Source organism: Artibeus jamaicensis, unplaced genomic scaffold, assembly GCF_021234435.1.
Source record: "Artibeus jamaicensis isolate MK-2021 breed Jamaican fruit bat unplaced genomic scaffold, CSHL_Jam_final scaffold_916, whole genome shotgun sequence".
In the NCBI taxonomy this organism is placed as follows: Eukaryota; Metazoa; Chordata; class Mammalia; order Chiroptera; family Phyllostomidae; genus Artibeus; species Artibeus jamaicensis.
Genome location: NW_026522059.1, coordinates 4,414,497 through 4,440,191, shown reverse-complemented (window position 1 = coordinate 4,440,191; position 25,695 = coordinate 4,414,497). Strand labels below are relative to the sequence as shown.

Below are 25,695 nucleotides of genomic sequence, written 5' to 3'. Positions count from 1 at the left end.
GAATCCATGGTCCAAGCATACGTAACCAGTTCAGAAATGCTGTCTTTAACAGTTCGAAAATGCCTGATTTCCTCACGGCCCACCTTGCAACAGGAACACGTGTCTGTATTTAGGTAAGCAACGTGAGGCTTAGAGACGTAGTAACACCATTTGCTTCAGGTAACGCAGCCGGTAGGTGCTAGAGCCGGGTCAAACCCCCACTCACCTGACACCAAGTTCGCGTCTTTCAGCCTGTTGGACAACACCGCTTCCTCCACTCACTCCCTCCCTCAGCCTCTCACTCCTTCTTCCATCCGCCAACAGGCACAGGGAACTCAAACACAACCACGCCTGAGCAGACCTGCACTGTTCTAGACTGTCATCAGACTTCTGGGCTGGCTGCTCGGGTTCTCCATGCATCTACGCCCACCAGACAACAACCAAGGACCCCAGGCAGGAACGCGGATCCGTGTCTTTGAGGGCACATCAGCATCGTCACCACAGACACGCACGCCCGCAGGGGCGGCTCCGCCCAGCAGCCCTGCCCCCTTACCATCTCCCGTTCTGCCCGGGTTGGCGGGTTCGGGTGTGCTCAGAGGCCTGAGGGGAATGATGATCTCGTCGACATTGACCCCTTCCTCCGAGTGCTTCTCAGACACGTGGGAGAGGAGTTCCGACTGACTCGGGGAGAAGAGGTTACAGCACTTGCACATGAAGATGGCCGGGTTTTCTGTAAGAAAAAAGTGTTGTTATGTTGTTGCATCTTCACAGAAATGACCATTACTTCCAACGGCCTAAGCAAAACACTGAAGGTCGCCCGTCTGGGCCTTCGCTGGCCTCCAGCTGACCCTGTCTCTCGTGGACTCCCGCCCAGCCAGGAAGCTCACTCCCACCTTCCGGCGGCCCCTGTTGCCAGAAGAGTCTTTCTTCAGTTTTTCAGAACCTCAGTCCTCTGGACCAAGTCCCACGCGGACCTCCCCGTGACCCAAACCTCCTCCCGGGCCTGCATTCCCGTAACAGCGCAGCGAAGTGGGAAACGAGTCCGAGACTCGAAAATTGTGCCCAACCTTCAGAGGAGCAGCGCAGCGACGGCAGTCAGGTGTCCGGGCCGCACTGTCCTTAAGCTGGGGCAAGAGGAAAGTCACAGTAACGTCTCTCAAGAGCCGAGACCCCTTTGCACTGGCTGGCACGGAAGCTAAGAACAAGAAGAACAGGAACCTGCCCCTTGTCTCAGCCACTTCTTTCCTGTTTAAAGCACCGTCACCACTCACAGACGTTTCCTGATGGCCCATTATGTCCATCCGTGTACTGGGCAGGGAGACGGGATGGAAAAAACTGGTCTTTGAGTCTGATATAATAATTGTAGGCACATAGAAGAATATTAAATTTAGGACCCCGGCTGGCTAGCTCAGGTGGGTAGAGCATTGCCCTGATACACCAAGGTTTGGGGTTCAATCCCCAGTCAGAACACATAGAAGAAAAAAGCAATGAATATATCAATAAGTGGAACAACAAACTCGTGTCTCTCTTTTTCTCTATAAAAAAATTAATTAAAAAATACATATTAAATTTAGGATCTGATAACAATTAAAAGCTACATTTTGGGGGGTAACATTTACACTGAAAGGAAGGATAGGACACTGGCCTTGAAGCCAGACACCCAGGCTGGACGCCCAGCCCCGGTCCCTGAATGCCGTAGGGGGGTGACCTTGGAGGAGCAGTAGTCGCCTCTGGGGGGCAGAGTCTCACGGGAACCGCAGAGTCCACGCTGCGGCACTTGGAAAACTGCAGCCTGCACCAGCCCGGCCCCCCCACTTACGTGTCCCCGCCCACACAGCTGCACAGGGGGAACCGCACTGCTTCCCAGCACAGCTTCCCCTGGGCACTCACCGCCGCCGGCCGCGGAAGGCCATCTGCAGTCCTACCAAGTCTCTAGGCCACACACTCTCTGTCACTGGGAACGAACGTCCTGTCCCTCCTCCGCTCCGCACCCCCAGCCTCACTGCCGGCTGCTCGCCTTCCTTCCTGTGTCCCTGAAGCAGCCAGGAGAGACCTCCCCGAGCCTCGCCCACCACACCACAGCCCAGGGCCTCCACCGGTCACCGGCCTTGCTCCTGTCAGTGCAAGGGGTCGCACAAGCAGTGGCCAGCTGTGTGTGTGCAGGGTGTGAGATCGGGGGAGAGGCCCACTGGGGCAGGCAGTGTTTCAGTCACTGATGCTGTTTACAACTGGTGGCTCATGGAAACAAGAGGCAGACTGATGCCGCCGAATCCTTGGTAGAGCTTTCAGACTCTCTGCGGACAGACAGTGTGCCCTCTGAGCCTGCACCTGGAAGGACTTCCCGCAGCCCTCGCCCTGGGAGGCCACCGGACAGAGGGCGCCAAGAAGGCCTGCGGGCACCCGCCAACAGCACTGTGGCGGGGGCTTCTGCTTCTCCCTCCAGACGGCCCAGCCCTCCCTGTCTGTGCTCCCTACCACTATCAGTTCTCCCACCTTCAAACCAACACCTCTTGCTCTCCACTCCCCGCTCTCCCCCACCTCGTTTTTCTCCCCCACCGGGCAGAGACTAGAAAGAAAAGCAGCAGGCCAACACAACCCAGCCGCACTGTGGACAGGACGCACCAGTCACAGGAATGAGCCCCCTCCAGACTCAAAGAAAGGGCTTCTCCTCAAACAGGCAGGTGCAGTAATGGCCCGAGAGAATGCTTTCCTCCCCAGCAGCACGTGAAATAGAAATTTAACAAAGCAGAACATTGCTTCATCAATGAAAGCCTCCTGTGAATACAGGCAATCGATAGTTTATTTTTTTCCAAGATATGCTTTATTCCTAAGGAACGCAAAAGGCTTCCCAACTAAGAAGAGACTACAGTAATAGCTCGCTCTTTGTGTGGGGCCACGCTGTCTTCCATGTGCTTCTGAGGGTCCTGCAGAGAGCCCACTATCAAGGGGAAAGGGGTCTGTAACCCCATTCCATGGGTGGGGAAACTGAGGCTGGGAGAGGATAAGCAGCCCGCCTGAGTCACAGCTAGCGGGAGGCAGAGACCAGACTTGCTGCTACCTGCTCCCGACAGGACCTGTTTGGCTACAGACCATGAGCTGAGTTCCTCGAGTGAAAGCTGAAGTGCTTACCACTATCACAACAACATCTGAGACAAAAATCACCGCTGAGAAGCACATAATCCCCAAATCGAGTAGCAGTGTCTCCCGTGTTCATCTCAGCACCTGGTGCACAGCGTCCGTGGAGCGGGCCCCAGGGCAGGCACCGAGATGCAGAGATGATGCAGGCACGGGGCCACAGAGGAGGCCACTGCTTCACGGGAGAGACGAACCCGTCACGGAACAACTGCATCTTAGTGTTCTTACTTAAACTACTTCCCAACAGGCCCGTAAGGAATCTCGATTCCTGTCTGCTTCCAGGAGAAAGGGACGTCTGTGACATCTCATGGAAAGAGCTCCTGGGGACCACAGAGTTGTTGTGAGGGTCTCAGTCCCCAGGCGTGGCAAGCACTGTCAGGAGGCTGGCAGAGTGCCGGGGGCTGTGGTACAAGCAGGAGGACTCAGCAGCCCCAGGGGGCACCATCCACGGGCTATCGACCAGCAGCATGTGTTTCCTGAGCGTCTGCTGTGTGTCCGGCCCTGTAAGGTGAGGGGGCCGGACCTGGAGCTCCCCCGGTGCAAGTGGCAACAGCACACATGACCTAGGATGGCTGTGAGCCCCGGGCTCAGCCGTGCAATGCAGCCCAGGAGCCTGGCCAGCCTCTGAACTGAAGTCACAGAACCACCAGGGGCCTGGGGGAGACGCGCAAGCCCTCCCGGAGCCTCCGCAGCGCTGGGCCTGCAATGCAGTCTCTTCAGGTCACCCGTCCTCAGAAGGCAGCTCAAAGGCTTCCAGAGAGCTGGCTCGCAGCCCCAGCCCCGTGTCCGAGACTGCTCGCTCCTGCCGTGCGGGCACGCAGGAAGGGCCGGGGCCTGGCTGTCACCGGCACGGGGGCCAGGAGCCCCCAGGATGCTCGCTCACAGCTTCCGACCAGCGGCTCTACTTCTTGAGACCCCACCGCACGATCTCCCAATCGCACACAGGGACTCTGCATGGAGACACTCAACACGGAGCTGTTTCGGGCAGCGAGCTCCAAAACCACCTCCGTGTGCTGCTCGGGCAAGCGTGACACGTCCCCACCAGGAAACTCGGTACGGCCACTCAAAATAGCATTTTCAAAGAATCTCCAATGACGTGGGGAAAGGCTCCTAACGAGCTCCTAAGAGCGAAAGACTGAGACGCACAACTACCCCGGGGAAACGTGCCTGTGTCACTGATGGAGGGGTGTTGGTCACGAGTGGGTGGATGGAAGAGCAGCCGGCCAGGCTGGGAAAAGATGCCCCAAGTCCCGAGTCAGACTCTTTATCACCCAGGCGTTTTCACAAGGAGCCTGTGTAAGTTATAAACATGGAAAGACCGTCTAAAAGCAAGATAACAGATAAGCACAGTGGTTGGGCCAGAGCTCTCAAGGAGGAGCTCAGAGCTGCTCAGGCAAGGACAGCATCGTGTTCAAGGTCACGTCCCCCAGGCCGGCATGTGACCGTTCAACTACTGTGGGAGCCCACTGCCACGCTGCAAGTAACAAACAGCGTGCGTGTATGTGTGTGCAGGAAGGCAGGAATCCTTGGCTGACATGCTTGGAAGGCTTCTAGGAGGAGGTGCTTGATTGTTCGAGTGAAAAGCAGCCAGGAACAGGACAGGCAATCCTGGAAAGGACACTGGTATTCGGGAGTACACCAGAGGTGGGCTCAAAGCCACCCTCCACGCATCAGCTCAGGCGGTCCCCACCTCCTGGCCAGCCCGGGCTTATGACCCCCATTCTGCAGGTGGAGGACTGACACTCAGAGAGGCTGCCCACCCTCGGCTGCACAGCAGCCGGCCAAGGGCAGGGTCAAGGTGGAGCCCAGCTTTACCTGACCCAGCCCAGGGCCCCCGCAGTGCCACATGGCCCTCCCAGGGCCAGCACCAGCGAGGAGCAGGGCTGTTTTGCTACCGACGACGCAATCTTTATTTATGAGCAGCCTGTGCCAAAAGCCGGGCAGAGGGCACCGTGTTCCCTCTTGCACGGGGTCTGTGACTGCCCCCAGGCCCGGTGATGTCACAGGGCCTCGAGGAGGCAGCAGAAAGCCAACACATGCGGAGTAAGCGTCATCTCACGCTGCCTTCTCCAAGTACCAAGAACTGTTCATCCGCCAAATAATAGCAAAGGGGCTGTTTTCATGATCATAGCAGGCTCACATGAAAAATGTATCTTACACCCTAAAACATCATTATCATGTTGTCAGCTAATCATGATGAAGATGCTATCATTTGAATGCATTTTTAGGCCCAATCGCCAGGCACTCATGCTAACAAAAGGACTCGGAAGGGGACTACGTGTTCGGCACAAGGGAGAGCACACAAGTTGGGGTTCGAGCGCTGAGTGCCCCCGGATTAGCCACCAGTTTTCAATCTGCCACCCAGCACCATTAAAAAGGGAAACCTTAAAACAAGCAAGTCCGGTTTCCCAACGCCAACTTGCCATCAGCTAGGCCCTGTCCATGGCATGTCCCCTCTGACATGTCCCCTGCTGACCGTCACCATGCCTGGGGACCCAGGAACAATGAGGGCCTCTGACCCCACTCCTCCGAGAAGACGACCATGCACCGGAATGGGTGGGGAGGTGTCAGGAGGTTGGCAGGGGCCCCTCCAACTCCGGGCAGGGCCACTGGTCGCTGACAGGTCCCCGCCTTCCTTTGGGCACCGGAGGCACATGCCTGCTCCTGAACGCCGCCACCCCCCTGAACCTCAGGATGGAGGGGGACTCAAGCCGAGAGACTGCTGTGCACCCCACGCCTTTGTGGGGCGCTGTCCGCATCGCCAGGTGCAGCACCTGTAGCCAGAGCCCCGCCCAGCCTAGGGCCACCCCCCTCAACCGTGGTGCTGCCGGGGACACAGTGGGCACGCAGTAAGCACCAGATGAACTGAGAGTCACAACTATGCCAAACGTCTATCAGTAACCACGAGAAGATAAAGTGCTACGTCACCAGATGACCCAATTACTTCACTTAAAAGCTACAGCTTAAAAAAAAAACTTCCCCCCCTTCCCCTTGATGAGTATACACCACCCTCTCCACTCCGCTCTGTAACTACTTCTCACCAGGACTGATCAACCTTAAGGAGCACTCGACGCCCTAGCTCAGCTCCTACCACGTTATCTAGATCACGAGAAGCAGGGTGGCAAATGCTTTCAGGGCTGCGTTGCTGTTTTCGTGTTTTACTCTTGCCCCAAAGGTATTAAATTCACGAGAGCGGGCAGCTTCCCGACAGGAATGGGAATGTTTGAACAGCACAGAGCCCGACGGCCATCACGCTCCTCGTAACCAACGCAGGCTCACGTGGCAAAGCTCGGCACGACGTGAAATGCCTTCCTCCTTCATCCCCAGGAGAGAGGCTTGGGTTGGGACAAAACGCTGTCCCTCCACTACGAACAGTTTCTTTTATGGACCACACGTAACATCATCGCCATCATCATCATCGCCTCGCTTGGTGAGAGCTTGCTGTAACGGGGTTCAGGGACGAGGACAGAAACCCTCCGCGGGTAACTCGCCGAGCACGGCCCACGCGAGGCCCCTTTATTCTTCACAGCAACCCCGTGGGACGGACTTGGCTGCTGCCTCCCCCCCACCTAAGACAGCCCTCCCAGGGGGCATTGGCACACAAACCGCACACTCCGATGGACACACCACCAGACAAGGAAGCGCCGCCACACAAACTACCGGGCCCTGGCTTCCTGCCACGTCAAAGGAAGGATGCCCTTCACAGGAGTGAAAATGTGAGTCATGACGTCAGGTGCCGCACGGCAAGTGCCGGGAAGCTGGATGTGAACCTGGGAAACCTGACCCCTGACTCCGGCTCTTTCCCCTTCGGGCCACGTTTCTGCCCTCAACACCCTCCGCACTCGCTCTGGCTGGGAGCCCCACTTCTGTGGGGGGCAACCCTGTGGCAGTACGTCACGCCCCGATGTCCAGAGCGGGAAGGAGGCAAACGTGTTCTGCGTGCTGGGCGCTGCCACACTCCTAGTCACACTTGATCCCACCAGCCGGGCCGCTGCCAGCCCGAGAGGCCTCCTGCCGTGAGACACGGAAAAATGCACCCCTTTCTTAAGATGCCCGCTCCCCCTGAAAGTGGTCACAATATTGTGATTTCGTTGGAACAAGGCACTGTACTGCCAGTTGCTGAAAACCGTCCTAACGAAGGTGCAGATCCATCTGAAATGGGTCCCCATGGATGTGGCACCCTCGTGCCCTGGGCCACCTGCGCAGCTGTGCCCTGGCCCTGCTCGTGAGTCAGCCGAGATGTGACCTACTTCACAGATGAGGGAGCTGTAAGTGGCCTAATGAGCAGATTCTGGCCTGGGTGGTTCCCGAGCTACTCGGTCAGCCCACAAGCAGCTTACACACGGGGCCGGAAAGCAGGGCACGCTGGTGCATGGTGCACAGGTGTCTACACGAGCACAACCACCTGCCTGCCACAGGGCAGCACGTGGAGAACACAGAAACCCCTGTGGCGGAGGCACTGGGGAGGCTTCTCGGGCAAGACGGCTGGAGGCAGAGCGATGAAGAGGAGGGGACTCCTGCAGGCAGGGCGTGCACGCAGGCCGGCCCGTGGGGGCGGAACGAGGCAGGCCCTGGTCTCACAGAGCCTTTCACGCAGGGATGGGGAACACAAATTCAAGGTACAGCTGGCAAGCCGGGTGCCACTACAGCACGCAGCAGCCAAGGAGGGCCTCAGCAGCTCCTGGTCCTCGGAGAAGCAACTCAGGATGGCAAGGGGCACCCGGCCTCCCCGGCAGGAGGCCCATCTGTGAGAGGTCAGGGCCAGGCACCCAGGAAGCCTGCCCTGGGGAAGAACAGCGACCTCCCAGGTGCAGTCGGCGGGGCGGAAAGGCTGAATCTGGATCTGGAGCCTCCAGATTTGTAAACACCAGCAATTAGAGAGATTTCCTCACGGCTGATGAGTTTGTGGTATTTCTCTCTGAGGCTGATTAGCCACGTGACTGGGCTGGGGAGGGCGGGAAGGGGACACTATGACTTATGCTCCACCTGTCATTCTCTCATAATGGTATGTTAGGCTGATAGATACAAGTGCATGATGTTCAGGTTTTAAAAAGAAAAGAGAGGAATGGAGGGAAGAAAGAAAGAAAGAGAGGAAGGAAGGAAGGGGAGGAGGGAGGAAAGAAGAGAGACAGACAGACAGACAGACGGACAGATGTAGAATCCGTGGGAAAAAGGTGTTCCTGAAACAAGAGACAAGCTACCAGGTGGGTGTGCGGCACCCAGCCCTGCGTCAGGTGAGCATGGCGCCCAGGTACCAGAGGGCCATGGTCAGGGCAGGCCAGGCAGGGGAGGCAATGCCCACCCTCCCCGCCCAGCTCGGCTGCAGGGCAACATTAAGCTGCCCCCTGTGTTCACACAGAGCGTCATCTGTGCCTGCACTGGGTCCTCCCCGCTGTCCCGTGGAGAGGCCTGGGCGGGGACTGTACCATCACCACCCCCACCTCCACCAGCACCACCACCCCGTCACGGAGCAGGAAGCCGGGGCACAGAGAGTGAGTGAGCAGCCAAGGAGTCCCGGCCACACACAGTAAGAAGCCCACGCTGGACCGAGCTGACCTTGCAAGCTGACCACCACCTCTGCCCACCCCACCCGCTTCCCCCCAGCACCCAGTACCGTGCCAGGAGATACTGTGCTGTTTCCTGTAACAGGGCAGGGGTCACCGTCAGGAAGACAAGCCGTGGTCCCCAACCCACGGCTGGCATCACAATCCCAGGGACATTTCAAAGAACTAATCACGACTAAGAAGAGCAGCTACACCAGAAGGGGGACTTTGCTCCCTGAGTCTGCTACAACTCACGGCAGCAACTCATTTCGGGGCAGCAGCAAACTGGAAGGTTGGGGTGCAGGAGGTAGATGCTGTCACTCCCCCAGACCACGCACTGAAGGACCACACCCCCTGCACAGCTCGGCAACGGGTCTGGAACCAGGGGACAGAGGACCACCATACACAGGGCAGACAGCTATTTGCGCAGAAAAACAAAGACACTGGCTGTCACCCACACAAGAAAGCACAGGGCCTTCAGTCATTCCCCGGCGGCACATACACGTGCTAGCGGTTCCCCCTGGTGGCCGGCCAGGGCACTACACCCTGCCTGCACCGAGGAGCGTTACCAGGGCTGAGCAGGGTGTGAGGAGAGCCAGCTAAGGTCCACTGGTTCCTCCCTCTGCCAGACACCAGATAGCTGCCGCCCGTTTAGGCTTCACATCTGTCCTGTAAGGAGGCTGCTCGCCCATGTTAAGATGAGCCAACTGGGCCCGGGGAGGGGGCCACAGTCACACAGCAGGGGAGCCCAAGGGATGGGCAAATCCAAGCCACTCATGACCCTACGGCAGGGTCACCAGGTGAAATGCCACTAAGACTAGACCTGTCCCTGCAGCCCAGGCCGGGCCCACCCCAGGTGAGTCACAGCCACCTCCTCCGACGGCGGAGCCTCAGTCCTCCTCACACTCAGACACTGCTCGCTTGGCCAAGTCTCAGGGTGCATCCAGGTGATTTTCACACCTTGGGTGCTTTTCCACATCCACGCCCCTTTCTGTGCGACAGAAAGGGCGCTGAGTGAGGAAGCCTGACTCGGGCCTGGGCGAGTTTCCAGTCACAGGAGGTGGGAAGGGCCACGAGTTCTCCAGCCTGTTTGTGCTGCAATGGGTCACCCCTGGGTGGGGCCTGGAGGCGGGGGCTTCGGGGAGGCGGAGTTCTGGCTGGGCACACGGGGAACTCCTGCATGTTTGTGAACACGCATGGAGCCATGCCTGTATTTTACACACACTTTTGTGCATACAAGGTATGCACCGATGTTTAAAAATGTAAATGGTGAATCTGAAGGAAGACACTGGGGGAGGAGCAGGCTCTGACTCCCAAGTGAATGTCTGACTCATGACGGCACAGTGGGGGAGGGGCAGGCTCTGACTCCCAAGTGAATGTCTGACTCATGACGGCAACAGTGGGGCAAGAGAGAAGGGCAGCCCTGAGCCCGGACCTGACCCGCCTTCGCCCCGCAGCCTGCAATCCGGCTTGTGTACTTGGCGTTTGAGCTCGCGCTTGCTCGTCTGCGCAGGGCTGCGGGAGGGCGGCGGCACCCAGTGTCTGTGACGTGTCCAGCTCATCGGTGACCCCCACACCCCAGGCACCGTCCTTCCGGAAGCAGTGGACCTGGCGCCTCACCTCCAGCATGGCAGACACTGCGTCTCTGAGCCTCCTGGGCCGCCCTGTTCCCCTCTGAGAGCTGAGGGGTCCTGATGAGGAGAGGCCTTCTGGTGTTTTACAGTGGAACCTGGTGCTCGAGTCTCACCCGGGGGCTAACGTGTGCACGTGGACGGACCACCTGGGCCAACATCAGGATGTGAGGACCGCCTCACCCACCAGGGAAGCTCTGCAGCATCGCTTCCCCCACAGCCAGGAGGGGCCCCTTCGGCACCCACCCTCCTGCTTCCCATTCCCACCCACAGATAATCTCCATGGTGCCCCCCAGCTCTGGGGTTCAGGGGCAGCAGTTCCCACACATGCTCACCCTAATTTGTGGTATTATTATCGTGCATCTCATAAAACGCTGATGAATGTGCCAACTTCTATAGCTCGCAGAGTTAACATTTTTATTAAATGCAAAGGAGAAATCCCGTGAGTGTTCCTTCGCTGAAACTGGATTAACAAAACAACATGAGAAATGCTGGGTATCAGCTATAATTAAGGCTGGGCCAACAGTGGCATTTTAATTTTATGCATCCACATTTCTTCCGTGTTAAAACTTGGCATGTTTTTTAAGTCACTGTTAAGTGCTCTCAAAGCGAGAGCCCTGGCAATGCAGCAGGCTCGCCTGCCACCCCGCCACCGCCAAGGGTGGGGCCTTGCCCTGGGAAAGCCCCCCAAACCCTCCGTGTGAGCAGGAACAGCACCCACTCCCCATGTGCCTGCAGGACCCCAGGCAGAAGTACAGGGAGCTCTCAGGATGTGGATGGGGAGCCCTCTGAGGCCACAGCTGGCCTGTGCAATTACCAAGCTGGCCCCAGAACTCACGCTGCGCCTCTGGAGTGGTCAGGTCTCTGGGGTCACTCCCACGATAAAACAAATGTGCAGCCCTGGCCTGCTGGCTCAGTTGGTCAGAGCATCGTCCCCCACACCAAAAAAAGTCGTGGGTTTGATCCCCAGTCAGGGCGTATTCCAGAGGCAACTGGTCCATGTTTCTCTGCCACATCAATGTTTCTTTTTCTCTCCCTTCCCTTCTCTCTAAAATCAATGAACGTATCCTCAGGTAAGGATATAAAAGACTGTGCAAAGTCCCCTCCCATTTTACAGTGGATTGGAGGGGACAGCAATGCCCACGGCCACTCCGCCGCCAGGCCCAGAGTTTCCAGTTTTGTTACTTTGGTCTCTTTTGGTTCCTTTATGCGGCCGATGCATCTTTCTTACTTCTGAAGGGGAAGAATTAGGAAGCCAGGAACTTCCCACCAGAGCCCCTGTCCACACTGCTAGTGCAGAGGAGAGAGAGACGCACCTTCATTCATCACTGCTGCAGGCTGGGCAGCCGGCTGCTTCTTCTGGGCTCCCGGGGGCATAATCAAAGGGACGAAGTACCAGCCTGGGTGGAACTGAAGGCAGATGTCGGAGACATGCAAATTCATCTTCAGATTTTAAATATCCACTTTATTTATGACAAAAGGCTGAGGTCAGTCTCAGTTATAAAGTGTTCTGAACTTGACAATTAATTCTAGGAGAGCCCTGACCAGTGCAGCTCAGTTGTTTGGATGTCATCCAGAAAAACAAGAGGTCACTGGTTCAATTCCTGGTCAGGGCACATGCCTGGGATGCAGGTTTGGTCCCCAGTCAGGGCACGTGCGAGAGGCAACCAATCAACAGCTGTCTCTGGCTTCGATGTTTCTCTCCTCCTCTTTCTCCTTTCTTCCCCTCTCTCCAAAAATAAAAATAAATAAAATCTTTTTTAAAAATGTAATTCTAGGAGAAAGAACTGCTCTTTAATATTCAAACATGTCTAAGGTCTTTTTAAATTCCAGAAGAGATCTTTAAATTTAAGCAAGAAGAGACACTGGGGAAAAAAGAATTCTCCCAACCCCACCGGCCCCCATCCGCACCCTACCAGAAAGATTTGGCCCATACTTCCTGGTGACTGACATATGAAACAAGTATTAGGTGTATTCATTTTCCAAACACCTGGGCCACTCTGTTAGGATTGGGGGAAAATAAGTTTTAACTTACTTTGTTTATTAATCTCAACATTTAATGAGTGCAGAGAATAAATCACGCACTATGCTAGGCACGTTTAGCTGTGAGTGAGGCACAGACTCGCCCTCCAGGAACATAAACAATCCCATTTTGCTGATGAGACTAATTTTAAGTGACTGTGGTGCTATTTATTATCTGTGGTCTGGCTTCACAGGCTCTTGCCCTGGGAGGGACATAGAGAGGTAGCAGGTCCAGTCTCCCAGCCAGTATCTCAGGCCAGGGGTGGGGCTGGAGGCTGAGGACCCTACCTGACCCTCACCCCCGCCGTGTCCAGGCGGCTCTGGAAGCGCGGGCAGCCCTCCCCTGTCCCAGACCTGGCCCCAGCAGGTGCAGCTGCGACCCCAGTGAGGCCACTGCTCCCACCCAGCACTGTAAGCATTTTTGAGCCTCAAACCCCTGGCCTTCTCCCCTGTGGCCAGCACGCAGTCCTCAGCCCAGCCAGACACGCCCTGGCTCCGGCAGGGCCCACAGTCCCGGCTCAGCTCACAGCCCCCACCTCTGCAGACAGAGGCATCTCCCAAGTCAACTGCAAGGCCCACTGACATGCATGTCCCCTAGTGGGAAGGGCAAGGAGAACTGGCCTCGGGGACCTGGTTCTGAGCTGCAGGCTTGAAACTCGTTCTGCAAAGTGGAGGAACTGGCAGGCACCTGCTCTCTGGCTGTCAAACTGGTTTTTGTTTTTTAGTTCAGGAGCCTGATTACTTAGGTCTCAGCTCCAACCTCACTTTCTCGGACAGACTTGTCTTAGATGCCCTTCAATATAAGCCAGGGCCCCTTACTTTCTCTGGCCCACCCACTCCCCCCTAATATTCACCATAGTAGAAATCACTACAATCTGTAATTGAGCATTTAATGGTATGTTTGTTAAATCTGCCTCGTCAATCTGCCTCGTCAAAACCACCAATATCATTTAATTCCAAATACAGTTAAGAGCTTAAAGAGATCAATGCTAAAGGTCAATAAGCATGTTTACCTACAAACAGAGAAACACTTCCTGCACGAGATCATTTCCAGTGTGTCCTCGGGAAAAGCCCTGAGAAATGCCTAAGTTAACCAAATCCCTCTAACTCTGGCTTCCAGGTTAGACAGTGTGTGGGAAGAAAGGCTGGCGTGGGTGGGACAGCTGCCAGCTGCCCCGGCAGAAGGGAAGCACTTGACCTCTGTGGTCCTGGAGTCCCGTCTATAACACGGGAGCAAACGTGGCATCCAAATGGAAGAAGAGAAACCAGACCCAGACAAAGGGCTGGAAGACAGGTGCCCGAGAAGGGGCGGTGGGCAGAGCCCGGACGGGAGCCCAGTGCACTGGGGGCGGGGGTCCCACTCCCATCCTCCGCTCCTTCTGGGAAACCTTCCCCCGGGCGTGTCTGCCACTTCCTCTGTCTGAGTCCCCACAAAAAGAGAAGCAAAATTCACTCCTTTCTCTAACATATAAGAAATACACCCCCTCCAGAGTCACATACTTAGAGAAGTTAAAAAATAAATAAGCAAACAAGAGTGAGGGGGACCCTGAAAAGAAATGCAGCCAGAAACAAGCGAACGCGGCCTGTCTGGCGGGAGCGCCCACACTGGCACTGACTCGGGAGGGGCGGGGAGCTGGCGTGGCCGCCGTAGGCCTCAGGCTGTGAGAAGAGACCCATGGTGGCCCCCGCCCGTCCACTGGCACACAGCCCGAGAGCCCGGTGGATGCCCGAGACCACAGACAGTACCAAACTCTACATACACTGCTTTTTCTACACGCACGTACCGATGATAAAGTGTAATTTCTAAATCAGGCACAGTGAGAGATTAACAACAATAATTAACAGAACGGAGAAACTATAACCATACACTACAATAAAAGCCACGGGTATGCAGTCTGTCTTGAAATCGTGTGACGATGTGAGATGATGGAAGGCCAAACCCATTCCTGAGGCCATGTGACTGTCCCTCACTGGCAGTCCATGTCTTGGTGTCATCTGTTTCCGGGGACCCCTTGCCGAAGTCCTCGTAGGGACTCAAAGCTTTCTGGAGCAACAGGCTGCCATTGGTCGGGACACATTTTCAGCTCACGTCTTCCACCCACAAATTTAACGTCTTTTCCATCTCAACTCAGCGCTTACAAAGCACTGTGCCATGGCTTCCGCCCTGTGCGGAGCCACCGCGAAGCCAGCCTGGATTCCTCTTCCCTCCTTCCCAGTTCAGGGCAGATGCGTCCTGACCACGTACGTACCTTGGCTGTCTTCCTCACTGAGTTGAGAGCTTTTATTTAGGAATTCTAACGCTTTAGTCACAGATATTTTCCATACGCAATCATGCTCTCTGTGTATGATAAAGTGTCGCCTGTTTGTTTGTTTCTTCTTTTCGTTCTCTCCCAAGGACATGCTTACTGACTTCAGAGAGAGGAAAAGGGAGGGAAGGGGGGAGGGAAATATCTCACACGCGTCCCGACCAGGAACTGAACATGCAAGCCAGGCACGTGCCCTGCCCGGGAATCATGCCCACGAGCTTCCAGTTTACAGGATGATGCTGTAACTGACTGAGCCACACGGGCCGGGGTTTATCTGTTTATTTCCATTTTTATAGCTTTTTCTTATTGGCTAGCATCTTCAATGAAATGGGAAATAGAAGTGACAATAAAAAGCATTTTTACTTTATTCTTAATTTCAAAAAGAAAGCTTTCACTGCAACACCAATAATGTTTCCTTGGAATTTTATTTTTATTTTTTTAATTTTCAAATTACACTCGACATTCAGCTTTATTTTATATTAGTTTCAGGTGCACAGCACAGGGCTAGACATTTGCATAATTTATGAAATGTTCCCCCCATGAGTCTAGTACCCACCTGGTAGCCCACGCAGTTATGACTTTTTATGGGCGATGTGCCCTACGCCGCACTTTAAGTTGGGAGCTTGCACCTTTTCACTTAAAAAAGCCCCCTGAGCTTGTCTCTGGCACATCGGAACTGCCAGGGTCGCCACAGTAAGGGTGACCTGAGCGCAAGCCCCGGGACGCCCTAACAGCCGATCCAGTGACCAAGGCGCAGCAGCCGAGTGGGGAGCGGCCGCGAGCGTCCACAGCGTGGGGATGTGGACAAAGGGACAGTCCCCATCCCGAGGATGGCGAGAGCCTTCATCGCACCACTCAGACTGGTGCACAACTTAAAACCCTCGAGTGGGCTATTTCTGGAATTCTCCCTTCAATATTTTTGAACCATGGCTGACTCTGGGTCGGTAACTGAGACCGTGGGCAGGTGGGGACTACTATGAGCACATGCTAAACTCCGACCAGCGGCTCCTTGTCCACGGGACGCGCAGCAGCACGAGGAAACAAGCCCACGCATGTTCCAGGGCCGAGCAAGCCGGCAGCTACACTGTGGACAGTGGCTACACTGTGGACAGTGGCAGGCGGTGCCCTCTCTGTTGGAAAAGGGGTGACGACTGTGGAAAGGGGAGGGGAGAATAAACCCTGGACCGCAGGGTCGGAATTGGAAAGATCCATACGAACTCAGCGGTTTCTACGATGGAAACAGATACAGATGCGTGAGCAGGTGTGACCTTCCGTGCACCCGTCTACCTCCCAGCTGTGTCTGCCAGGTGGGCTGAGCAGCCGCGATTCCCCAGCGATGACACGCTCACCTGGAGCCCAGACCCCGGCTGGTGAACACCTGCCTCCGTAAACAGAAGCCAGGCCTCCTCGTGGAAGCACTGTCCGCTGCACACGGGAAGCCAGGGTGTGGCACAGGCACCTCCAATGGCCACACTAGGGGCGCCGCGCGTGCTAGATGGAATAATGATAAAGGGTTACGAACCCCTAATGGAAAGAAGAAGTCAGGAGCTCGCATTCATGTGAAAAGACAGAGGAACGAGAAGAGGACACTTTTGGTCCCACAGAAGGACAACCGGCAGGTGTGGAAGCAAGGATGGAATCAGAAACCCATCACCTAGCAACGGGATAAGAACCGATTCCAGCGAGCATCGTCCGAGGAAGCTGCACCAGCGAGGGAAGGAAGTCCGCAGGGCCAGGGTATCTGACCGCGAGACGTCTCGGTACAGAGGAGAACAACTGGAACTTGACTGTCAAGGAACCTGGCCTCCTGGAACACAGCATGGCCCCAACAGGACAAAGAACCGCGTGGCCTCTGACAGGTGGCCGAGAACTGGGCACCACCTCCCTGATTTCCTCCCAAACCGCAGAATCTGAACGGAGTCAGGAGGGAACGTCACACCGAGCCCAAAGGAAGGACATCCTACAACACAACTACCTCGTGTTCTTCAAAATCAGGAATCTCCTGGAACGCAGAGGGGAAATGCTCCAGACGACCCGGGGCCGGGCGTGACCCCCGAACTCCGTTCGGGACCGGGGATTTCGCTTGGCTCTGTATACGGCCACGGGACCGTCCCCGGGGCAGCGTGGCAAACTAGGGGTCTCTGCAGATGAGTGCAGGAGGGCACCGCGCCAATGCTGCTTCCTCACGTGGCCGACTGCAACGTGCTTATGTAAGAGAAAGGCCTCGTTTTTAGAAAGTGCGTAGGAGTGGGCAAACGGGCACCATGCCTGCCACTTAATCTCAAACGGTGAAGACAGGGAGAGGGCAGACCAGAAGTTCTGAGACACCCGCAGTCAACACACGTGCCCACAATTCCCGACACACCCAGTCTTCAGCCACAGAGCCCCCATTTCACACACCCCCCTCCCTGGCAGACGCACAGAGGGAGCCCGATTCGGGACCAGGGAGAAGAGCCGGCCAGCAGAGCCGGTCGGGGCACAGACAGAACCCCCCGACTGAGACAGGCAGCAGGAGAAAAGGCGAGAGGAAGTGGGAGGGACAGAGAGAGCCACCTCGGGAGACACTGGAGGGCCACAGAGCAGGACCGCTCAGACAAGCCCTGGAGTAGGCTGGCTGGGGTCAGGAGCTGGCATTTAAGACAAAGACAGGGAACAAAGGACGCCCTGGTCACACCTGTAGCCCTTCCAGCCCACGGCTCAGGCTCAGACCCCCGAAGGTCAACAGAACCGTCCAGCCAAGCATGACATGTCCAAACCAGGACCCTCGTCCTCCCCAACAAGGCCAGCTTCCCAGGAACCACCGGGGCTCTGGGGCACAGCGTCCTCCCGGCTTCTTCTCACCTTCCACCCTGGCCCTGCACACGAGCCAGGAGGCAGTCCCCACGTCCCAACCGTGTCCCCACAACTGATGTCTTCCCATTCCTTCCAGCCTGTTCCTGCCACCAAACTCGACTCCTGGTCGAGCCCCTCGCGTGGGCACTCCTCGCGTGGCTCCACCAGGAGAGCGCAGGTGTGGGCCGACGAAAACTGCAGGTGGTTTCCCGAGGACTGCTTCCTTCTGCCCGAGCCGCCTTGGCCCAGACCCGCCTGGGCGGGAGGTGCCAGCCTCCGGAGCCCGACTGCCTCCAGCTCTGCCTGGTACCTGCTTTGAAAGGTCGACGACGACAAAGCCTGTCGCCCGCTCACAATCCCGTTTTGATGCTGATGTGCCAAACCAGCCTTTTTACCAGTGAACTCAGTCATCTATATATTATGTCCCTTGAAAAAGAGGGTGGAGAAAACACTTCAAACCCGTAATAAATATTTAATATGTTCACTATGTCTATCTGCTGTCTCTCACATTAATGTTTTCTTTTTTTTACTGATTTTTTTTTTTTAGAGAGAGAGAAAAACATCAAATTGCTTTCCCACTCATTTACGCTCCCTGTCCACGCCCAACCCCTGTCCGGACGACACTGTAACCAACTGAGTGACCCAGCTGGGGTGGCTTTTTTTTCTTTTATGAAATTAAAGTCCATCCCCCTTTCCACCCACAGATGTTTGTTTCAAGAAGCGGATGGGTGACACTGCAGGGAGCGTCCCAGTGCAGAGAGGTCGGGTCCAGGCAGGGAGGACTCGCGGCAGGCCGAGGCCCCGCGGAGGCAGGAAGCAGGGGCAGCATCCCTGGAATCCGGGGACGCGCCTCGGCAAGGACTCCGGGGAGCGGCAGGTCTCCGGACGCAGGCACACCTTCCTCCCGTCCTCCCCACTGTTCACATGGACACTGGCCCTTGAGAAATTCCAAAAATGGTGGAATCTTAAAAGAATAAACAGCTGAGAACAGAGAGAAAACGTAACTCGAGGCTAAACTCCTTCCACGTAATTAAATCAGCCCATCTTGATGGGGAGACGTTCAGAGGAGGCCTGCGTGGACTTCTCTATGAAAGGAAACACGATTGAGGACATTCTTTTTAATATCGCTAATTCCTGACTGCCCTTGCCCTGGGCAGAAACCCAACTACTTCTGATGGCTATCTCTGAAAAGGTATATGAACGACAAAGGAAACAGAAACCATTTTACAAGGAAAAGGAGAAGCCAGCTGAGAAGGGAACCAGGCAGTAAACCGCCCAGTTTCCAGCCGTGACGTCTCGGCTAGTTTACCACCTCCAGGCTGGGCCTCCTGGGCCATCTGGGAGCCTGTCTCGCTGGTGACCGCCGTGCCTCTCCTGGATTATACAACCCAGGGGAACAGGAAACTTCAGAAATGAGTTGACCACAGGTTGACAGCAATGTGTTTAAAAATGTGATCGTTTCTCATTTGTCATGACCAGAAAGGAGAGGAAACTACTGCAAATGCCCGGGTTTCTTTTTAAAAGCTGTCCGGTCTGGAAAAGGGCAATGCATGTTGTGAATCAGCAGTTAGCTGACTGACTTGGGGGTGGTGCGGGCACCAAACCAAGGAGAAGTCATGATTTTTCAGTTCCAGGGACAGCAACCTCACAGGGTGAGGCCACCACTAATTCCTAACTGGGCAGGCGTGGAGGGTAATTATGCCCTAGGGCTCTAACTTCTTTAGTAAAAGGCTTATCTTTGCCTTGAGCGAGTCCTGTTGCCTTGGACAGGCTCCTTTCAGACCCTCGGTGTGACCTGGAAAGAACTCATGGTTTCCTTAGCCATCCAGTAGTCCACCCCCCCCTCGGGCTTTCCCACATTTTCACGTCACGTTCCTTGCATTCCCTCCTTAATTCCAAATGCATAAAAGAGGCTGAAAACGGTCATTTCTTGGAAGCATTTTTTTCAGCCTGTTGAGGTCTTGCTTCCAGGCATGTCCACTTTTTGGCTCAAACACATTACTATAAACATGCTCTCCAGGTTTGGATGTTCTTATGTCGACCTAGGAAAGTGTGGCCAACTAGTTTAGGGCCCTGCGGCTCTTGGCTAGGGGTGTGGCCACTGTCACTCCACGCCACCCAGGCCTGAACCAGACACATCGGCGGGATGAGGGCAGGACCGAGGCTGGAAGGGCTCCTTAGCCCTGCCCGGTGTGCAGGGCACCAACCACAGTGGCTGTCTTGAACGCAGCCCGAGAAAGGTGCTCCTGGAGATGGGGGAGGCCACCCGATGGCCGGCAAACATAAAGTCCCGCTGTCTCCCGGAGACCCTACAGCTGCCGCAGGATGAACCAGCAGGCTCAGAAGCGACTGGAGGGGCAGTTGTGGAGGGTAAGTCCGAGGGATGTTCCGTTTGCATGTGCAAAGGGTTACTGGGCTCTTCGATGAAAGCAGACCCACAGGGACAGAGGGTGTTGAGTGAGCGCGTCTGCATCCAAGCTTTCGTGTGTTACATTCCCACTGACCCCTTACGGGGGACAGGAGTATGGGCTTCATCCCAATGGGAGGAAGTGGATCTTGAAAGCCCCAGCTCTGCCATTTCAGAACTGGACAAAATGGGACTCTAGTCTAAACTTTTGTTCCGCATCCATAAATGCCACCCAAATTAGAGTTCTTGGGAGAACTGAGCAGTAAAACCTGAGGTCAGTGCTGGGGTGTGCTTCCAAGGTCGGGGTTAAGGGACTTGAACCTGGTGTGACGGGAAAGGCCCATCACACCACTGCATCCAGCCAGCCTGAGAGCCTGCCTCTGCTGGGAGGCCAGAAACCAGAAACGGCTGCCTGGAGGAGGTGGCAATTGTGCTTAACTTTAAAGAGTGGGGGGGTGGGGGCGGGAGAGGAGGATCAAGGCCCCCGCAGAGCTAGGCAGCCGCAGAGGGTAAATTAAGATTCATCACGGCGTGTCGCACGACTACGCGGTTGCAACGCTAACCCCTCCTGTTTATTACATCCTCTTTAGGACACAAAGAACCTTTCCTTCAGTAGCTCAATTTCTGAAGGGACAGCAGCTGTCCCTTCAAAGCATTGGGACCGAGGACGTGGTCTAAAGGACCTACCCATTTCACAGAGGAGGGAACGGAAACCAGAAAAGGAGGTACGGCAACCCGGCCTCCCAGTTGGCAGCGCTGGGATTCGAACCTCCCTCCCAGTGTTCGCCAGCTACAGGTCGCTGCCGCAAGCCCCAGCCCAACCCGTTGCTCTGGAAATGGCCAGAGTACACGCGTGCGCCGTCCCCCCTTTTCCACCAGCACCCTTGTTACTTTTTTTTTTTTTTTAATAAAAACCAAGGCGGCGGGATACAGCCAGCGACTGAACGTGCTGTCAAAGAACGCCGCTACGTCCGTTCTCCGCCCCGGACCGTGGATCCCTCCGCCACCCGGCGGCCTGCGCGCTTCTTCCCGATTCCAAACTCCAAGCCGCTTCACGAGCTGCGCCGTGCCCCACCCCCACCTCCTCTCCACCCCAACCCCCAGCCCGGCTCACCTGCGGTCCGCGTCTCCATGGCAACGCCCCCACCGCGGAGGAAAAAAAAGCTTCGGCCTCTTCCGGGCCCCCTCCCGTGCCCACCGAGAAGGCGGGGCGCCCTGCTGATGCTTCGCTCTTTAATTTTATTTTTTTAAGAAAAGAGCCGGCTAGCTTATGGCGAATCTGCGGCATCCAACATGGCGGATGGAGTCTTCGCCCTCCTCTTCACGGGGTGCTGACGCCGGCGTAGCGGACGTCAGCCTCGGATGGCCCTCCCCCAGCGCCGAGCTGGGCCTGGCTGGCTCGTGTTACTGCGCATGCTCCCACCGGAGACCACGCGTGGTATCCCGCTCCGAGGATTCCCAGCTCCACGGATTGAGCCATGCCTGGGGAGGAGCTGTCGGAAGTCCTGGAATGCGGATTTAAGGATTGGGAGTCTCCCCAGTTCTGCTCCCTGACAGCTAGTGCTTGGACCTGTCTGGTGGATAGCGACGGGGCTGGAGTTGGAAGGAGAGTTCAGAGTTGGTGTCCGCGTCTGCCCGTTACTAACTAACCCGGGACAGCGATTTCACTGTGTTTTGTCTCGGTTTACTACTGTGTCTGTCTGTGGTCTCGGCCTCCTCTCAGGTTGCAGTGCTTCCCTAAGTGGGATGCTTTCTCCTTGAAGGAGTCCGTTCAGACAGAACAAACCTGGAACCACCTTGAGAACGTGCCTTTCCCCTACCCTCTGGATTGCCTTTCGGCAAGTCTCCGTGGAGGGTGAGGTCTCGCAGCCTCCTGCCCGCAGCAGTGCCTGGTTGACAAGTCATGGCCTTGTTTTCGGTTTTCAATATTAAGGCGGTTAGCTCTGCCACTTTTCAGGTCTCTGCTCAGATGGCATCTCCAGGGGGCCCTCCCAGACCACCCCCCCTCTAAAGTAACCCTTCTAGGTCACTGTCTGCTTTCTTCACAGTATCTACTACGATCCGACATCAGTTTTTCTCAGTTGCTTGCCTTTGTCCCTCTCTGTTACCCCTGTAACCCCAGAAACTAGCACGGAACCAGACAGCTATTTATTCAAGAAATTAATGAGCTCATGTTGCTTGTATTGTTAAGTTTATTTTCTGTTCATAACAAATAAAAGGGTTTTTTTTCCATTTATGGTAGTAACGTGAAGGTTTTTTTCTAAATACAACTATGCACAGCTCTTTTAAGTTAGTCAGCTTAAAACGGTACACACAGAGGGAGCAGGGACAAAGCAAAAAAAAATGTAAAGGGAGCTCAAGTGATAAGAAGGTTGGGAGACCGATTTATTTTTATGGTTCTCCTGCAGTGCTCATGTCTGCCTGTCATGTCTGTTCCTGGAATAACCTGCCCTCTGTTGCTGCTCAGTTTAAAGAAATTCTCTGTGGCACAGCCCCACAGCTCGTGCCCGAGTTCCACAGCCCTGCTCACTCCCGTTCCCCACCTGCTCACACTTACGTGTCTGCACAGCCCTCTCTCTGTGAGCTCAGGGAGCACGGGACAAACCTCCCACGGGTCTCTGCTCTCCTTGTCTACCACCGCCCGTTAGGATTGCTGAGGGCACGTGCTCATGCCCACTGCCACCTGGTTGTCAGAATAGAACTCCGAGGACAGTGGGCACAGGTTGATGGCATCCGATTTCTCAGGAGCCTTTCCACCTTGTTGCTTAATCCTGTTCTTGGGATGTAAGCAGTCAGGACCAGACCCCAAATTTGTCCGTTAAATACACATTCAGAGATACCTCCGCTGCCGCCCCTCATTTCACCCTGACCATGATGGCTGAAACCGGCCCAGAGGATGACCTCTGGGTCATCCTCTTTGGCACACGAGGAAAGGCATGTTCAGAGCAGTTACGTGCTCTCTGAGGTCACTCGGGAAGTGGGGAAGGCCCAGGCGTGGAACCGGCCTCTCCATGCCCAGTGTCCTTCCCATGTCACCGCCTTGCCATCCGGGAGGTACCCAGATGAGCCACCGCACCCCCAAAGAGCCAGGTCCAAGGCAGTGTCGGGTCATTGTGACACGCCCACCGCACCCTCATCAGGAGATGGATGCTCGGTGGAGCCCGACACTGCCTCTCATTTGGAAAGGGGCAGCTGAGAATGCTGCACCGACGAGCTCTTCCTCCTGGAACTATAAATACTGACAACAATCACTGTTTCGCTGTGGGTCGATTTCTGTCAGGAAACGAGTCATTCTGGGTTGCTGCCAATATTGGTTTTGTGCTGAACACCTTTCCTGCAGTGGCGTTTAATGTTATTTATTGATTAGCAGATGGATTGCTCCTGGATGGAACTACAATGAATTTTGGAAATGAAACAATTTAAAAAGTGTTTCAAAACCCCATTACCTCAGAATAGATCAGAGTCAAATCTTAAAAAAAAAATGAAAACCAAAAAACAACCGTGGACTTGGACTTGGAGTGATGGTCCCGGGTTATTGGGGCAGCTGTGATTTTTCTCCATCATTTTCTTCCTCCTCCATCCAAAGAAGAGTCACTTAGCACCTGCCCTGCTGACAAGTGTCCTGGCCACAGGTGTGCAGAAGTGGCCGAGCCCCTTTCTAAGGGACCAGGTTTACAGACGGAGAGGTGAGTTCACCCTTGGTTCATCCATCACTTCACTGGGCGATTTACGCATGTCAGTCAGTGAACATCTTTATTCTTTTCATTTGCCAGGAGTATCTCAAAATGCCATCAAGTAATGAGGAGGTGTTAGTGGAATTAAATGTAAATTGCTGAAAATTATGTCATTAATGGCATCCTGCTTCCTTGGCGGTCCCTGGAGGAGCCCGGCCTCCCAGGGGGCCCGCTGGCGGCAGGCAGCCTCCCAGGGCCCGCCTATGAATGCAGTTGTGCCAATGAGTGTATCAGCAGGAAGTGGCATTTCGTGGCAAGTCAGCAGTTACTTTACATCATTGTATTTGGGTCAGTAATTTTATGCTTATGTCTAAAAGCTCTATGACAAATATATGCACTTACATGAAAACAGAATAATTGTACACATATTTTTATTTATAAGATACTTTCTTGTTAAAGGATACATACAGGTGACTTCAAAATAACAATCCTTGAGATACACGGAATGATAAAGTTAGAGGGGGGAATAATCAGTCTGAGTGAAGTGTTAAAGATCTGAGTAGGCACCTTGTAGAGTCCGTTTAAAATCGTATAAAAGAGCCCCGGCTGGTGGTGTTGGGGGAAATTGATAGCCATTTTAAGAGACAACACAGTGACTAGAGAGTGATTTGTTTTTGCAGTCCAGTGGCTTGTTTTGGCCCAAAGAGGCCAAAAGCCTCTTTTGGCGTCTCTGGACTATTTATCGTCTACGTGCCATAGATAACGCTCTGCTCCTTCTGCTTCTGTAAGCTGCCTCCTGCTTTTGCGTCAGAAGTAAGAGTCTGAAGGACAGGCCTCCCCCAGCTATCCCTGCTTTGGTCTGAAGGATGGGCCTCCTCCCCTCCCCCGCCCCAATCTATAAAATAACTGCTTTCCCTTTGTTCAAGGCCCAGAATTTGGAAACTGACTCCTCTGACCCCCCCCCCCCCCCCGTAAAATAAACTTCCACTCTGTACACCCGGAAGCGGCTGACTTGTTTTCTGTAAGAGTGTGGCTCAGTGAATTGAGCGCCAGTCTGCAAACCAAAGGGCCACCAGTTCGATTCCCAGTCAGGGCAAGTGCCTGTGATGCAGGCCAGGTCCCTGATAGGGGGGTGAGCGAGAGGCAACCGCAATTTGGTGTCCCTCTCCCTCCCTTCCCCTCTGTCTAAAAATAAATAAATAAAATCTTCAAAACTAAAATTGCATGAGAGGAAGAGGAGAGCGAGAGTGGGCGGCCTCGAGGTGAACATAATCACGGCCTGAGCAGGCACACCTTTCCTAGTTCCGTGTTTTCGGTCCGCTTTCCAAATGTCCATCCCGGCAGCGTGTTTTGTTAGCAGGAGCCAGGGCTCCTGCAAAGAAGCTGAGGCCCTGCTCGGGAACCGGGAGAGTCAGGACAGCCTGACGTGTGTCACTGTTGCCGGCAAACCAAGTGCTGCGAAGAACGCTGGGCCAGTGCTGAAAAGACGGAGGAGTCGGCGGAAAGGGAAGGGGCGTCCCTCTGGTCAGGTCATGGCAACGGGCCTGTTGCAGAGAATAACTAGACCTACCATTATTGATCAAGTTCAGCCTGAGTCTATGAAAACCATGATAACGAGGCAAGGTTAACGTTTTATGTATTAAAGCACACATATAAATGTGTAATCACAACGCTGGCTATAATTCAAAGGGTAAAAATAGGATACTTTAGTGAGTAGGTAAGTTTGGCCTACCGGGGGTTCGGTTTTTCACTTGGAGCTCTGTGTATCTGTTTATAAAATGCTACAGCTGCATAAGGCGAGAAGAGCAGATAAGCTTCCTGTGAGCAAGTCAGAGATTTTCCAGAAGCGTAGAAACTGCAGGGAAACCAGGAGGGGCGGGTCAGGACCTGGGAGCTCACAAATCACCAGGCAGACAGAGAGTTTAGTCATTGGCTGTGTGAGTTCACGGATTAGCCAGACGTGCTGGGAGAAGGGCTGGTAGACAGACGGTCACGTGGCCCTGCTAATTAACAGGAAAGGCTAATGATGCTTAATGAAGTTCATTGTAAACTGAGGCAGAGCACCATGTGCTCAGGGTTTAAGGTGCGCAGAGGGAAAGACGCCAGGACTGGCTTGCAAGGCCTGTTGACAAAGCAGGGGAGCCCGGCCCGAGACGGGGGATCCCG

At 54.9% G+C, this 25,695-nt stretch overlaps 1 protein-coding gene across 2 annotated transcripts in view; it reads right to left on the bottom strand.

Annotated features, from left to right (window-relative positions):
* The window catches only part of ZFAT (zinc finger and AT-hook domain containing), a 114,033-nt gene extending 92,872 nt beyond the window's left edge, over positions 1–21,161 (bottom strand). The window contains exons 1-2 of one of the 2 annotated variants that reach the window (XM_037166717.2): positions 20,970–21,161; positions 533–709 (exon numbers count right to left, since the gene is read on the bottom strand). In XM_037166717.2, the coding sequence (XP_037022612.2) occupies positions 533–709; positions 20,970–20,988 (196 nt within the window). In that variant the 5' untranslated portion in view covers positions 20,989–21,161. Of the gene's footprint in view, positions 1–532; positions 710–8,728; positions 8,859–20,969 lie in introns of those variants that run through there. The other variant, XM_053661188.1, reaches the window with a different exon arrangement.
* Positions 21,162–25,695: the final 4,534 nt, after the last annotated feature.